At 48.6% G+C, this 14,649-nt stretch overlaps 3 protein-coding genes across 5 annotated transcripts; all 3 read right to left on the minus strand.

Annotated features, from left to right (window-relative positions):
- Window positions 1–216: 216 nt before the first annotated feature.
- On the minus strand, window positions 217–4,529 carry LOC131265113 (uncharacterized). The gene is made up of 6 exons (XM_058267374.1): window positions 4,490–4,529; window positions 4,071–4,243; window positions 3,463–4,000; window positions 3,072–3,395; window positions 357–3,008; window positions 217–287 (listed from the first exon to the last, which is right to left on the minus strand). The coding sequence occupies exons 1-6, from the start codon at window positions 4,527–4,529 to the stop codon at window positions 217–219; spliced, it is 3,798 nt and encodes a 1,265-aa protein (XP_058123357.1).
- Window positions 4,530–5,791: 1,262 nt separating this feature from the next.
- LOC131262370 (xanthine dehydrogenase/oxidase-like) lies at window positions 5,792–11,258 on the minus strand. Of its 3 annotated transcripts, none has more exons than XM_058264361.1 (6): window positions 11,210–11,258; window positions 9,775–9,947; window positions 8,836–9,694; window positions 8,066–8,772; window positions 6,639–7,994; window positions 5,792–6,567 (listed from the first exon to the last, which is right to left on the minus strand). In XM_058264361.1, exons 1-6 carry the CDS (start codon window positions 11,256–11,258, stop codon window positions 5,908–5,910), a joined length of 3,804 nt encoding a protein of 1,267 aa, XP_058120344.1. In that variant the 3' UTR covers window positions 5,792–5,907. The 3 variants fall into 3 exon arrangements, with proteins under 3 accessions (XP_058120344.1, XP_058120345.1, XP_058120346.1); XM_058264362.1 differs by lacking the exon at window positions 11,210–11,258 and adding an exon at window positions 10,080–10,119; XM_058264363.1 differs by lacking the exon at window positions 11,210–11,258 and having other exon boundaries at window positions 8,827–9,694; window positions 9,775–9,882.
- Window positions 11,259–12,554: 1,296 nt separating this feature from the next.
- Window positions 12,555–14,415, minus strand: LOC131265114 (UDP-glycosyltransferase UGT4-like). Its single transcript, XM_058267375.1, has 5 exons — window positions 14,251–14,415; window positions 14,091–14,175; window positions 13,439–14,025; window positions 12,921–13,363; window positions 12,555–12,846 (listed from the first exon to the last, which is right to left on the minus strand). Exons 1-5 carry the CDS (start codon window positions 14,413–14,415, stop codon window positions 12,555–12,557), a joined length of 1,572 nt encoding a protein of 523 aa, XP_058123358.1.
- Window positions 14,416–14,649: the final 234 nt, after the last annotated feature.

Here is a 14,649-nt window from a genome sequence, read left to right on the forward strand (position 1 = left end):
TTTTAAAATTTTAAACTGTTGTTTATTATTGTGTTTCATTTAAATGATTCTAACTGGTACGTTTTTCTAACACAATATTAACAATTTAAGGATGAATAAACGGGGTTTTAAAGCAAATTTAACGTTTAACGCAATAAAGTATCGGTTTGAGAAAATTTTCAAACATATAAAAATAAGTATCAAATGTAACGCACGGTATTGCAAAGTGTTTTGCCGTTATTTTAGTTTAAATTGATCTATCTTGTTCCCCGCCAGAAGACAAATCTGTTCGGGCGTCGCTGGAACATCTGCAAAACAATAACAGAATTTCAGAGTAATGATTGTATGGTAACCTATTTTTTATGATTTGGACTTACCGATTGGATACCATTCGGCGGACAGTCCAGCCTGCTTGCGTGCCGAATTGAGTGCCATTCGTAAGGCAAACAGCAGCGACACCGTCATATTAAGCGCCGGTTCGCCGGTCGTCTTTGAACGCAGCACAAAGTTTTCGTTGTGCGTTTTCTGCAAAAATTTCACCCGAAAGTCGACCGGAATATCCTTCGCTCCCGGGGGTTTATAGTTCCACGAGCGGTTCGTCAGCAGCTGACCCGACTCGTCGGCGTAAACGAGTTGCTCGGTGAAGTATAGCCCGATGCCCATCACGAACGCGCCCTCGATCTGCCCGATGTCGATACCCGGACTGATGCTCTCGCCGACATCTTCCAGCAGGTCGACGCGTCGTATCTGTACGTTCCCGGTGAGGATGTCAACTTCGACCTCGGCGCACGTTAGTCCCCACACGACGTAGTGCTCCATCTCTTTCACGTTGTACTGGTAGAGGGCGCAAAGATCCACGTGTTGTTGGTGGCAAAGCTGCGTGATCGTTTCCCAGGATGCGGCTGGATTCTGCTCCCTCACCGGTTCGATGCGTTTGCGTAGGAGTTCGCAGGCTTGCTTGACGGCGTAGCAGGCGGCATCGCTGGTCATGCTGCCCCCGGACACGATTGCATTCGGTGAGGTTATATTAGCCATTGCCTTCACCTTGATCATGTGCATCGGAATACCGAGAGTGCGGGCGGCCACTTGGGTTACCTTGGTGTTCACACCCTGCCCCATGTCAATACCCCCGGTGGTAATGGCAACGGTTCCATCGGCATGATACACCGACACAAGAGCGTGCAAAGACCCCACGAAGTACTGCGGATATCTCATCGGTACGATAGCGATTCCACGCTTGAGCCAGCGGTTAGTTTCGTTGAATTGTTCGATTTCAACCCGTCGCACCTCATATTCAACATCCTTGGCAAACATTGGTAGCAGCTCTCGGATCTTGCTATCTTCCGGCAGGTTCTGCATTCGCACTTCCAACGGGTCCAAACCGAGCTGGTGCGCAATGTGTTCCATAAAGTTCTCCGCCATACTGATGCCCTCGTTCGTTCCGGGACCCCGGCAGTAGGTAGAGCTGGGTGAATCCGTCAGCACACTGTGGCCCAACACCTTCCAGGCGCTCGTGTCGTAACAGTTGCGGTAGAACAGGAACGTCACCTTCTCAACCGGTTCGTTCAAGCTGCAGCCGGAATCCTGGTAGAACTTGTTCAACAACCGCTGCACCTTTCCGCGACCGTCCACCTCAACCTCGTACGTGCTCGAACAAGCGGACCGTTTACCGATGGCCGCCATATTGTCCTCCAGCGATAGTATCAGCCGCACCGGACGCTGGGTAAAGTGCGCCGCAATGGCACACGCACATGCCACCTGCGATGCGCGCGATATTTTCGACCCGAAAGCACCGCCCAAACGGCGGATGCGGAAGTTTAGACTGTTCTCTGGCACCAGCAGGGCGCGTGCAATCGCTATCTGACAAATGTCGACCCACTGCGTCGAGCTGTACACGTCCATACCGTCCTCGACCGGTACGCACACGCACTGTTGCGTTTCCATGGAGAGATGATACTGGCTGGGAAGATCAAAGCTTCCTTCGATTCGAACCGATCCGGCACCGGTTTCGTACCGTTCACCGATTTGTACTTCGTCACTCGGATGGATGCGTTCGCTGCTGCCCAGCCTCATTACGTCCCTCACGCTCGGTAGGATCGGTTTGCCATCCGAGGGTCCGTACTCCACCGCAACCAACCGTGCTGCGCGATATGCCTCGTCGAACGTTTCGGCTAGTACAATTCCTACCGGTTGGCCGTTGTATAACACCCGTTCGCTACAGAATATTTCCTCCACGTGCGTGTTTCCCAGTTCCGTTGGCATGAAGTTGTTTGTCCCCGGGATATCTTTGGCGGAGAAGAAAGCCACCACACCGGGCCTAGACAGGGCTGCCGTGGCATCTATTCCAACGATACTGGTACGCGGTTTTGTCGCCAGTACCAGCGCTCCGAACAGTTGCTGCGGTAGATTCGGTATGTCGTCCGTGTAGTCCGCCTCGCCGGCCGTTTGAGCGAGTCCTTCCACCTTAGGGATGTGCTTGGTCATGGGCCAATTTTCCTGCACCGTATCGAACGTTTGCTCGCCTTTAGAAAGCAGCCTTTCTCCCGCCTCTGACCCGGACGAATAGAATCGATCGATCGATACGTTCCTCTCGCCAGCAATGCTAAGTACGGCGCGGTAGAAAAGTGTCAAGGCGAGCTGTTTACGATACTCTGCGGATGCCTCCGGTGGGGATTCGGTAGGTACGATCGTGTAGCTTAAAATGGTCAGCGCTTCCTGGAGCACGGATTCCTCGAAGATATCCTTTCCGACGAGGAAGCTTTCCAGTTGTACCGCGTGGGTAAAACCGGCTGTTATGCCACCGTAGCAAACCGATGCCGTTCGAATCGATGATCCCTGCCACTGCAGAAGAATAGCAGCATTTACGTAGGCGTGCGCATTTTGTGCGCGTGGCATGATTTTGAACGTACGTAGGGAGTACTCCCGAGGATCGAGCGGGTATAGCAACACGTTCAGGATGATCCGCTTGTGCATGTTCATCGATAAGTACTCCTCTACCGTGACGACTTTTGTGGACGTGGTTGAGGTGGCTGAAAGTGGGATTTTGATAGTCGTAGTACCGGTTCCTACCAAATTGTTTTCCTCACACTTACCGATAGTCAAACAGGCACCGACACCCTCCAACAGCAGATACACATCGGACGGGAACTCTCGGTGTCCGTGCTTGATGCTTAGGTTCCCCGCAATCGTTCCGACGTTGCGCACCGGCACGTTGGCGATCAGGTCGAGATGTTTGACAATTTCGCGACAGTACTCGTACCCGCTCGTCACACTCACCTCCTCCAGGATGGCCATCAGCTCGGTCAGTGTAACGTTCGCGCCGATTGTGAGGGCTTCGTTGAAATAATTCACACGCAGATCGGCCACCGAACTGATGTCGATAAAAACTTCCAGATCGTTTGGACGACGATAAACACCTGTGGAAAAAATGTGAACGAGTTAATTTCGATTTAATTAACCCGCACATTGCAGCGCAAGGCATACCTGTAGCAGTGTTGCCAGCCACGAGCATGTACGATTGCGTATCGACAAGCTTGTCGAAGATCCGGAAGATCATTTGCACGTTTTCGACTTTGTACCACTCGCGTCCACCGGGAAACGAGAGGTGGACCTCGTTGGCCATCTCACCCCGGGCCACTGTCGTCGCACAGCTACCGGTGCATGGCCCTTTGCTCTTGGGGCAAATTTTTGGCATCTCCTCGATGTCCTGACAGACCGCCAGTAGCTTCTCATCCGCGTCCACTGCCAGCGATTTGAACGCGTCCAGGATCGGCCGGTAGCCGGTGCAGCGGCAAATGTTCCCGCCGAACGCATTCTCAACCTCCCGCATGGTGACATTCCCCTGGCGCGCCTGCAGCAAGCTGTACATGTTCATCACCATGCCGGGTGAACAGAAGCCACACTGCGTTCCGTTGAAGTGTGCCAACCGTTGCTGGGCCGGGTGGTAACCGTTCAGTTTATTACCGATTCCTTCGATCGTCAAGATATCAAGCCCATTACAGGAAAACAGCGGGAAGAGACACTGTAAGGGGAAACAAGAACAAAGATCATTGAACGTCGACACGTCGAGGGCCTACGTCGATCGATCATACCGAATTAACCGCAAGCGATATAATCTCCTTCGTGACGGGATGCTGCCCGCTAATGTTGACGATGCATGCCCCACAGCCACCCTCGCGGCACATGAACTTGGTCCCCTTGAGCTGCACATGGTAGCGTAGAAAAGTTCCCAGCGAGGTGTCAATAGGGACGGTGCCACTGTTTGCTGTTTGGTGGGAGTAGGAAAAGAATGGGATCACATATCAATATTAAAAGAGCTTTTGGTCCAGTAGATAAATATTTGCTCGGCGACCGGGTATACACATTCACTTGACACTCCATCGCCGTGGGAAGCAATCTATCACTGATAATAATGCTATCTACCCGACGATCTATCGCGCATAGATAAGATCCAGGCCGGTGTACAGCCACCCATACAGGGAACAATCGAACGGAAAATAGCCAATCGTACCTTTAAACACTTTCCCGTTGATTGTAAACACTATCTGCATGATGTGGCCTTTAGTTCTAATTCTTCTAACGCTTTAGGAATGCTTCAATGTTAGACGTCTCTCACTGTTTGATTTCTATTCCTCTCTATCTCCCTATCTCGCGGTCAGCTCGCCTAAAGATTCTTCAAGCCTTATGGAAACAAACACAATCGAACCGGACCAACCGCGAGCTGGCGAGAGACTAAAATGCGCGTGATCGCTGCCCGCGGCGATTCTTTTTTATATAGCGCGTTCGTTCGCGCTTATCACTTGCGTTTGCGACTCGTCCCGCCTCACACCCGTCGTTTCCCTTCCACCCGTGGTCAATTCAATTGTGCGTACTACGCGCCAGTGTTGCCAGTAGCGATGTGTTGTGATCGACGATATTTACTCCACGTGGGCTGAATTTAAATCATCGGGCGTTTTGCCCGCTACCAAAAAAGGGTAAACCGGTTTACCATGCTAAGCAATTTTAATAATTTGTAGCGTCTAGCATGAAGTTTTGCTTCGTTTTAGCTCGTAGACAATATTGGAGATTCTTAGGTCAGATAATGCACCGGTGTACACAATAGGAAGCGTGTGCGATATCGATAAAATGTATCTATACTATCTCGTTTTCCTTAATCCAGATGCATTTCGGTATCTTTTTACCGGTTTGTTAAACCTCTAACCCCTTGTCTCAGAAGAGTTCGACCGTTGTTACGACAGGGAATCAAAATTTTTAATGTTCGCTCATGGAGATTAGATTGTAAAATCCTACAATATTCTGCAGAGCATCTTCCTCACTTTCGAATATACCCAATGTAAAAGCATATAAGGACAACTTGGTACCTCTACAAGTCATAGTATAAGCAGTAAACTGCATCTTGCTTGAAGGCGATGCATTTTAGCTTGCTTTCTTCTCATTGGACTTCTTATAGGACTTCTAAGTTTCTTATAGGGCGGAGTGGGCAGGAATATGGCGATCTCTGACGTTTCGCTTGTTTCTAATCTGTTTACTTTGTGATAAGCAGTTGCAGGGAGGACCTGTGAAAAAGTGTTGTGGTGTAGTGTAAGATAACAAACTATTGTTTCTTATTGTTTGGTTTTATTCAATGTGGAACCAATTCAATTTCGATCATATCGTTTAAACATCTCCAACAGAGAGTGGCTATAAATAGACAAGTGTGAAAGGTCGGTCAATTAAATATCCATCAATTAAACGGCGGATGATGATGTTGTCTGCTTTGTGTACAACTATTGCTTTCTTTGCTAGAGTTAAATGAAAAGCCCAACGGTTTGTTTAACACAGTTTATTTCATGCGGGGATATAATAATAACAACCATGACTACATTCTAGTTTCCCAAAAAAAGAAAAAAAAGGAATAAAAACTGGGTTTCCCCAAATCCCAAAGTGGAATTAGTTCAACAAATACTGCTCTACAGCGTTACCCGCCGTCAGATACACCTGATCCGGCGTCGAGGGAGCTCCCAGTGGGACCCATTCGTTCGGCAAACCGGCATCCTTGCGGGCCGCCAGAACGGCGTTGCGCAGTGCACACAAAACCGAGATGGTCATATTCATGGCCGGTTCGCCGGTCGCCTTCGAGCGAAGTACCCCCGCGGCGTTGGTGCTCTTCTGCAGGAAGCGAATGCGGAAGTCCACCGGAATGTCCTTGGCACCGGGCGGTTTGTAGGTCCAGGTGCGGTTAGTCAGTAGGGCACCCGTTTCCGGATCGAAGATCAACGCTTCGGTCAGGTAGTATCCAACGCCCATAATGAACGCACCCTCGACCTGGCCGATGTCGATACCGGGGCTAAGACTTTCACCAGTGTCCTCGAGGATGTCAACACGGAGCAGCTGTACGTTGCCGGTAAGGACATCGATCTCCAGCTCGGTACAGGTGAGTCCCCAGATGATGTATGCCTGCAAATCTTCCGCCTTGTACATGTACGTCGCGCAGAGGTCGACATTCTTGTAGTAGCTGTTTTCCACAATCGTTTCCCAAGAGGCGTCCTTCATCGCTTCCCGGATGGGCTTCATACGCTCGAGCAGGATCTCACACGCTTTCTTGACCGCCTAGAGAATATTATTCATGAATTTATTAGTTTCTTTGTACAACCGATTCAAGTATCCTGGAAAATACTCACAAATGAAACGGTCTCACTGGTCATACTTCCACCAGTGCAGATGGCGTTAGGTGAAGTCATATTAGCCGATGGCTTAATGCTGATCTTCTCCATTGGGATACCGAGAATGTACGCAGCCACCTGGGCCACCTTCGTGTTCATACCTTGGCCCATCTCGATGCCACCGTGCGTAATGACAACGCTGCCGTCCGTATGATAGACCGAAACCAGTGCGTGGATCGACCCGAAGTACCCCAAGGGGTAACGCATTGGCGTAATGGCAATACCGCGCTTTCTCCAGCGATTCGCACGGTTGAACTCATCGACCTGCTTGCGGCGTGCGTCATACTCCACATCGGCCCGGAACTGTGGCATCAGCTCGCGCATCTTTAAGTCTTCCGGCATGTTGACCATACGCACATCGAGCGGATCCAGCCCGGTCGCGTGGGCCACATGTTCCATAATGGTCTCCACCATGGCGATACCTTCGGTAGTTCCAGGTGCCCGGCACCAGGTGTTGCTGGCCGCGTCGGTAACGGCCGCCTTGGCTACCGTCTTCCAGGCACTGTTATCGTAGCAATTGCGGAAGAACTCGGCACAATGACCCATCGACTCGTTTAGGCACGAACCGAAATCGTGGACATACTCGTTGAAGAGCTTGGTTATTTTGCCGTTCTTTTCGACGTCCACTTCATAGTTCGAGAAGACACCGTAACGCTTGCCGATTGCCTCCATGTTGGCCTCGAGCGTCATCACCAGACGCACCGGGCGTTGGGTCTTGTGAGCGGCAAGGGCCGCTGCACACGCAACCAAAGTAGCACGGGTTCCCTTCGACCCGTATCCTCCACCCAACCGACGTACGTACAAATTCAGGCTGTTCTCCGGAACCTTCAGCATCTTGGAGATGGCAATCTGCGTGAAGTCGATCCACTGCGTGGCCGAATACACATCCATTCCGTCCTCGATCGGAATGCAGACGGACGTCTGCGTCTCCATGGTGTAGTGGTATTGGCCTCCAATCTCGAAAGAACCCTTTACCTTCACGGGTCCAACTGGGGCGGCCTCAAACGCATCACCTAGTGTACTGTACGGCATGTCGTGTAAACGCTCCGTGACGTTATCCCGCAGAACGGCCCTCACGGTTGGATAGCGTACCGTGTTGGTTTTTTCATAATCTACCTTCACCAGCTTGCTGGCACGGTTGGCCAAGTTGAAGGTATCCGCAACAACCAACCCGAGTGGTTGACCGTGGTACAATGCCTTCTCACTGCAGAAGATTTCCTCATCGTGCGGGCCCATGAAACCCTTGAAGTTCATGAAATTGTTTTCCCCGGGAATGTCTTTCGCGGAATAGAAGCCGACCACGCCCGGAATTTTCTATAAGTAGAGAAACACTTTGATGAAATCGTTTCCAGAGAAACGGAACCTATCCTTGAAACGTATCTCACCAATGCCTCCGATGGATCAATCTTGACGATCTTCGCCTGCGCCTCGGTGGACAGCACAAAGGCGGCGTACAGTTCGTTGGGGAAAACGGGCAAATCGTTGGCGTACTTTGCCTCGCCGGAAGTTTGTAGCATACCTTCAATCTTCGGAATATCCTTATTCAATGGCCAGTTCTCCTTGTTCGTATCGAACGACTGCGTTCCAGAGGAAAGCGGGCGCTCCAAGACCGTTCCACCGGACTGGTATTCCGCCTTAACCGGTGCCTTCAAGGTAGGTGCGATGTTAAGCACAAACTTGTAGAACAGCGATAGTGCCAGATTCTTGCGGTACTCGGGTGACGCATCGGGCAACACCCAGTCGGGATTTAACTCATCCTTGAGCGCATTCAAGGCACCCTGGACTGTGTCGTTGGTTAGCAGATTTTTACCAACCAAGAATGCCTCGGTCTTCGCCGCGTGGGTGAACTGAGGGTTGATTCCTCCGAAGCAGATGTTGCTCGATACGATGGAGGAACCGTTGAGCTTCAGCAGGAATGCACCATTGACGTACGCATGGGCATTTTGTGCCCGGGGCATGATCTTGAACGTACGATAGATGTACACCGATGGGTCAAGAGGAGGCAGAATGACGTTCAGCAGCACCTTTTTGTTCATGTTCAACGTAGCATACTCGGATGGACGAACTGTTGACGTTTTACCATGCGCCCCCACTGTAAAGAAAGGGGTTATTAAGTTTGTCATCTAGTTTTTTTTAGTACGGCAACCATACTTACAGATGGTCAACTTTGCGTCAGCTGCCTCGAGGATTAGGTACAAATCGGAAGGAAACTCGTTATGCTGGTTCTTGATGCTCAGATTTCCTGCGATGGTACCGGTGTTACGCACGGGCACGTTCGCGATCAGGTCAATGTGCTTGATCAAATGATCCAGGTAGCCAAATTGGTTATTTTGCTTGGCCGTTGTGCCGAGCAGTTCCATAAGCTCGGTAAGCGAAGTGCCCGCACCAACGGTGAGCGAACCTCCCACGGAATTGGCCCTCAGCTCTTGAACGGCGTTGATGTCGATAAACACCTGAATCCCATCGTTACGGCGATACACTCCGTGAGCCGTATTACCACCGACCAGCGTGTACGGCCGATCACCGATGCTTTCAAAGATGGCAAAGATATCGCTCACATTGTACACCTTATGCCACTCTCTGTTCTCATCGAAGTTTAGATGGAGACCCTTCTTCTGGTTGATCTTTCCTGCCGCGGAACACTTGCCGGCACAGGCGGATCCCGTCTTCGGGCAGATCTTCGTAAGATCCTCGATATCTTGGCACTTCGCCTTCAGCTTCGGATCGGCATCAGCGGCCAACGCCTTGAACGCGTCCAGAATCGGCCGATAACCGGTGCAGCGGCAGATATTACCTCCGAACGAGTTCTCAATCTCCTCCATGGTCACCTTGCCCTTCTTGGCCTCCAGCAGACTGTACATGTTCATCACCATACCGGGTGAACAGTAGCCGCACTGAGTTCCATTGAAGTGCGCCAGAATCTTCTGCGTGGGATGATAGCCATTCTGCTTGTCCCCGATGCCCTCGACTGTCGTCACGTCCATACCGTGACAGGCGAGCACGGGGAACAGACACTGAAACCGAGTTGCCATCATCCAATTATATAATATCTTCCTTTTTTAGATAGCGTTCCGTGAGCCAGTAGTTTGCTTACCGAGTTGACAGCATACGAGAACACATCCCCCGTCACCGGATGGACGCCGCTGAGATTGACGACGCAGGCACCACATCCTCCCTCCAGGCACATGAACTTGGTGCCGCTCAGATGGGCATGGTTCCGGATAAAGGTATTCAACGAGGTGTCCACGGGAACACTCTTTGCGTTGACTGAAAATTACCGATCGGGAGTGGAGATAAATATTTTTGCGACTTTGCGACTCTTAATCACCATTTGTTTCAATTCCTACGGGCACTCTTATCTAATGTCTGACATTATACTATCGAAGGTATTGTACCTACTTTGATAAGGTTTTGAGTTGATGGAAAAAATCACCTCCATGACGTCTTTTGGGGTACTTCTAATTTTGTCCTACACCAAAACGATTATTTCACAACACTCTGCAACTGGATATTGGGGGAAATTGGTGACTTCTTGGGGAACTTTTTGTTAAGGTCTGTATTCTAAATCTGACCACTTGAAAAGGTTGAGTATGATTTGTTTTAAAGAGTATTTCAAATGGTTTAAAATATTTCTATTGTTTTAGAGCACTTCACAGAAGAACAGACTAGCTGCAAAAAGGACTACTAGATTGGATGAAAAACTGTGGAAACAAATGCGCGAAAATCAACAAACAGCACTGGAGTATTAGGCCACCACGATACGCTCACTACGACTGATCGTCAGCGAGTGAAGAGCGTGCTGCCGCGAATGTGCATGTTTGTTAGAATCTAAAATTGCGCGACCATTATCTGGACTCGCAAAAGTGCTCCGTCACCTTGGCCAATTAATGGGTGGAGTATGCGTGTGGCATGATGCCATCCGCAAACGTCCGGGTGTCGCTTGTTTAGGTGAACATCTATTTTATCTATCCACCTATGCCGAGGGTCCACGACCGGTGCTGGTGTGACTTCCCCCGGGAGATTTGCTACTGATTGTTTCCCCTGGTGTTGGCGGACCCGGTGTCCACACTATGTTTGTGGGTGTGTGCGACCATTTTGACCGCTGACTCCGGTGACGGGCAAATAGACGGATCGATAACTGATGGGAAAGCTGATACAAGATTGTTTGACTGTTTCAGCTGTTGACCGAGTCATTGAGGAACGAGTGCATCGTAATGGTTATGAAACATTTATTGAACTACACTCAATGTGGAATGTTCTTGAACACGTAGAAATCAATTCACGAGTGCAAGTTTAGAAATATGGTAAACGCGTTGATTCGTGGTTGTATAGCCCATGTGTATTGAAACACAAGTAGGAGCAATTGTTCGATGCTGCGAAATATGCATGTGTACACTGTACTACATGTCTAAATATTTACGTTTACGTTACGTAAATGAAACAATAAATATTTAGCCACTATACATTTATTTGGAATACCTCAGCCAGTGGAAAACTTTGCATGTTTTTTCAATTGATTTTAAACTCACCGCAATACTCTTTTCGGTTGATCGTGAAGAAGATCTCCAGCTGAACCATTGTAAACGTGCTATGTGATATTATATTGTATAACTGCGGAATCTAGAAACACTCCCGCACTGTCTGCCAAAATTGGCCAAACGTTTTGGATCGCTGTCCACACAAAAACTAATGCACAAGGTCGCAACCGATCTTCTCGCGGTTTAATTTTTTTTAATGTTCACAAGCCCGCGAACTAAACACTCCCGTCACTGACATGTGGCGGTGGTTGTGAGAATGCGCCAACAACGCGACCAACCAGAATCTGTTAATAAAAAATGCGCGCCCACCAAAGTAACCACAATCGCGTTGCCTGAAAACGCTTCGACTTTCGGATTCATGATTAACAAAAAAAAAAATCAACACTGTACGAGAGAGGGTTGAATAGCACTCGCCGGTAAGGAAAAAAAAAACAGATCGCTCATTGTAAGCGGTGGAACCAATACCAACGCCACGTGCTGCGATGTTTCGGCGTGCCGGCAAAAAAGTTCCCCAACCCCGAACATGTGATTGTGATGCGTCCGCGAACCGCGCCGGTAGGATGATTAGATACGCATGTTCCGTTTGCGTTTTAGCTTGCCTAGCGTCTATTTTTGGCCTGACGTCATACAGTGTTGTACGTAAGTTGTGTTGCGGCTGATTTCTATGAAGTCTGTATTTGTTACTGGCCATTTTTACGGCAAGATATAACAGCTTCTATTAAGTTATCAAAAGTTTATCAAATAAACCACTTAGTATTTACTGTGCACCTTTTATTTACTATGGAGGGTTAACGTTAGGGAAATTTACATTTCCTACAAGTTTCCTCCCTCGAACTGTAATCGATTGAAAAAGGGAAATTACATTTTCTTTCGAAAAGGTTATCTGACCATCCCCTAAACCCCTCGAGACATATACGACTACTGTAAATGTTTACATTTTTCGTGTATTATTGACCACCAAAGCTTTTACCATAATGAAACGATTATTGATCCCATAAATTTCAAACGTGCCCCACAATTCGGCAACATTCGTCGACATGGAACGGAGCAGAACGGAATCAACACGCCCCATTTGACTGTAAGGGAAGGATCGGACTTGGTTCGGGATGTTTAGTTTGGATCCGGGTGGCGATAGTTTAAGGTTTAGTTAGTCGATAGAATTTTGTGTGGTGTCGGAATGCAGGTTCTAAGTGTCGGCAGTCCAATAACAAAAGCATGAATTTTTCTGGTATATAGCTACATGTCTCAGGGAAAGCCAGAAATCATCGGTAGCAGGGAAATGGCTTACTTGAATTAGTCTCGTTTATTTTCTCCTAATTATCGAATCTTTAGTAAATCAATTAACCTTCTTTCGGTTAATTTTCTTCGGTTTGTTTGCAAACAAACGAGCAACGATTTTCTTCACACAAAATGTTATAGAAATAAGCACTAGAGTCACAATGCCTGCGATGAAGGCGTAGACATCCAAATTGTTGTACTCAAAAAAGTTGAGGTCCTGGGCTGCAGAGATCAGATGCTTGGCGCCGTCATGCCGCAGTACATACTCAATCCAAAACCGGGCAAGCTCCATCGGTGGTAGCGGTTGGTCACGGAACAGCCGAGAAATGAGTTTTATATTCGAAGCGAATCTAGAACCGAAGGAATGAGTGTTTGATATTGTGTAAATGTGTTTATAAGGATAATTTTTACTATAAAAACCTACTTGTCATTACTTAACACCTCGTTGACTGCTTTACTAAAAATAGCTTCATTTAGTTCCGTATAGGTTACTCCAATGCCCCAGCCAGACTGTTCTGCGCGAGCCATGTTTAACAGCTGATCTCCAAAGATCGGTATGCCGACGATCGGAACTCCATGGTAGATCGACTCGGTGCAGCTCAGCAAACCACCGTGGGTGATGAAAAGTTTCACGTTCGGATGGGCAAGAATGTCATCCTGTGGGAACCATTTTCCAAGCAGGAACTTGCCCTTATCCAGAACGAGCGTATCGTCATCCCATTTCCAGATGATGTTTTGCTTTACGGCAGATAGTACCTTGATGATATCGTCCCGTTTTTGTCGGTCCATTTTGGAGGGCTTTATGTTAGAACCCATCGAGAAGTAGATCACTCCATGCTTAGATTTCTCGACGAAATTCTTGATGTCCTGCAAGAGGATATTTAAGAAAATTAAATCAAATGCGGAGTGCGTTGACGGAAGAATCCAGTTCCATCCGCTTACCTCTGGCAATGGATTAACCTTCCGGTTGACGTGAAACCCTCCAACTTCTATCAAATTGGGCAGATAAGGACGGGGGAAGCTCAGACTAAAGTGACTGTTTACCAATACCAGTGACACCCCATGGCGGCGCATCTCCGCCAAGGAGCGCTTGGCATTAGGGAAGAATTTCCTATAGTACTCCTCGTGAATCGGGTCGAACAGCACGCTCTTCAATATCTCATCGAATCCGGTAAACAGCACGTTGGTGAGCCGTTGACGGAAGTTCATACGACTAGTGAGCCCAATCATTGGATGGGGAATGTACGAGAGCGGCTGAGGGGAACCGATGAGTGAGGTCACCCAGGCCGACGCACCAAACGTGGACATTGCGATGACCGGACAGTTGAAGCGATCGCCAAATCCAAGAAACACTTCATCGAGAAATATTTCCAGCACTAGCAGATCGAACTGCTCGTCGGAATGAAGCAGAGATTGGACGGCGGGCGAGGATAGCGTGGTGTTGGCGATGGCATGCACGAAGTATTGAAGGTTTAGCATTTTCTGCACGATGCTGTTATCGATACGCTCGAACACTTTGTCCATCATATCTGCAAAAGTGATTGGAGAAGCGGTTATCACGGTACAATCGAGGGTTTTTGTCTTTGTAATATACCTTCCAACATTCGGGTGTGTTCAATTTTAACGTGACGAGTGTTTTCAGGTGCATTTGGTAACGCAAAAGGACTGATGACGGTTACCTACAACAAAGCAAACGATAGTTTTTACATAATCTCGTTTATTGAAATAACAGTTTGAAAACATTCAACAATTACCTCGTGACCGTGTAAGGCGAGTTCTTTCATAAGAGTAGACCCAAGAATCCAGTGCGATTTGGACATTGTAGGGAAGATGCCGAGAATTTTCGACCCCTCTACTTGACCGTTGGCCAAGAAAAGGCACAGCAGTATTCCGGCATGAAGCGAATTTCGGCTAACCATGATTGCAAACAAACCAAACTGTCTCGTCGCACAACAAACAATCTGGACCGCGACGCGGTCACCGTCCTACCCAACTGACGGCGACATGCAACATTGCCCCGTTTCCGCAGATTCCTACCCCCGCGAGTCCAGAACTGTCAGCTTTCTCTTGCACACTTTGTCTCCCTTCTCGTTCTAATGATGAATCGGTGTGCTAGGGGAGAAGTCACATCTGCCCTTTCACATCTTCCCTTT

This window comes from Anopheles coustani, chromosome 2 (assembly GCF_943734705.1).
Source record: "Anopheles coustani chromosome 2, idAnoCousDA_361_x.2, whole genome shotgun sequence".
Taxonomy (NCBI): Eukaryota; Metazoa; Arthropoda; class Insecta; order Diptera; family Culicidae; genus Anopheles; species Anopheles coustani.

Coding starts and splice junctions, on each gene's coding strand:
- LOC131265113 (XM_058267374.1), bottom strand. CDS start 4,529: ATGCAGATAGTGTTTACAATCAACGGGAAAGTGTTTAAAG. Junction 4,244..4,489: donor CAACGGGAAAGTGTTTAAAG/GTACGATTGGCT, acceptor CCCACCAAACAG/CAAACAGTGGCACCGTCCCT. Junction 288..356: donor CGCCGAATGGTATCCAATCG/GTAAGTCCAAAT, acceptor ATTGTTTTGCAG/ATGTTCCAGCGACGCCCGAA.
- LOC131262370 (XM_058264361.1), bottom strand. CDS start 11,258: ATGGTTCAGCTGGAGATCTTCTTCACGATCAACCGAAAAGAGTATTGC. Junction 9,948..11,209: donor CAACCGAAAAGAGTATTGCG/GTGAGTTTAAAA, acceptor GGTAATTTTCAG/TCAACGCAAAGAGTGTTCCC. Junction 8,773..8,835: donor TGACGCAAAGTTGACCATCT/GTAAGTATGGTT, acceptor CTTTCTTTACAG/TGGGGGCGCATGGTAAAACG.
- LOC131265114 (XM_058267375.1), bottom strand. CDS start 14,415: ATGGTTAGCCGAAATTCGCTTCATGCCGGAATACTGCTGTGCCTTTTC. Junction 14,026..14,090: donor ACACACCCGAATGTTGGAAG/GTATATTACAAA, acceptor TCACTTTTGCAG/ATATGATGGACAAAGTGTTC. Junction 12,847..12,920: donor GAGGTGTTAAGTAATGACAA/GTAGGTTTTTAT, acceptor CTTCGGTTCTAG/ATTCGCTTCGAATATAAAAC.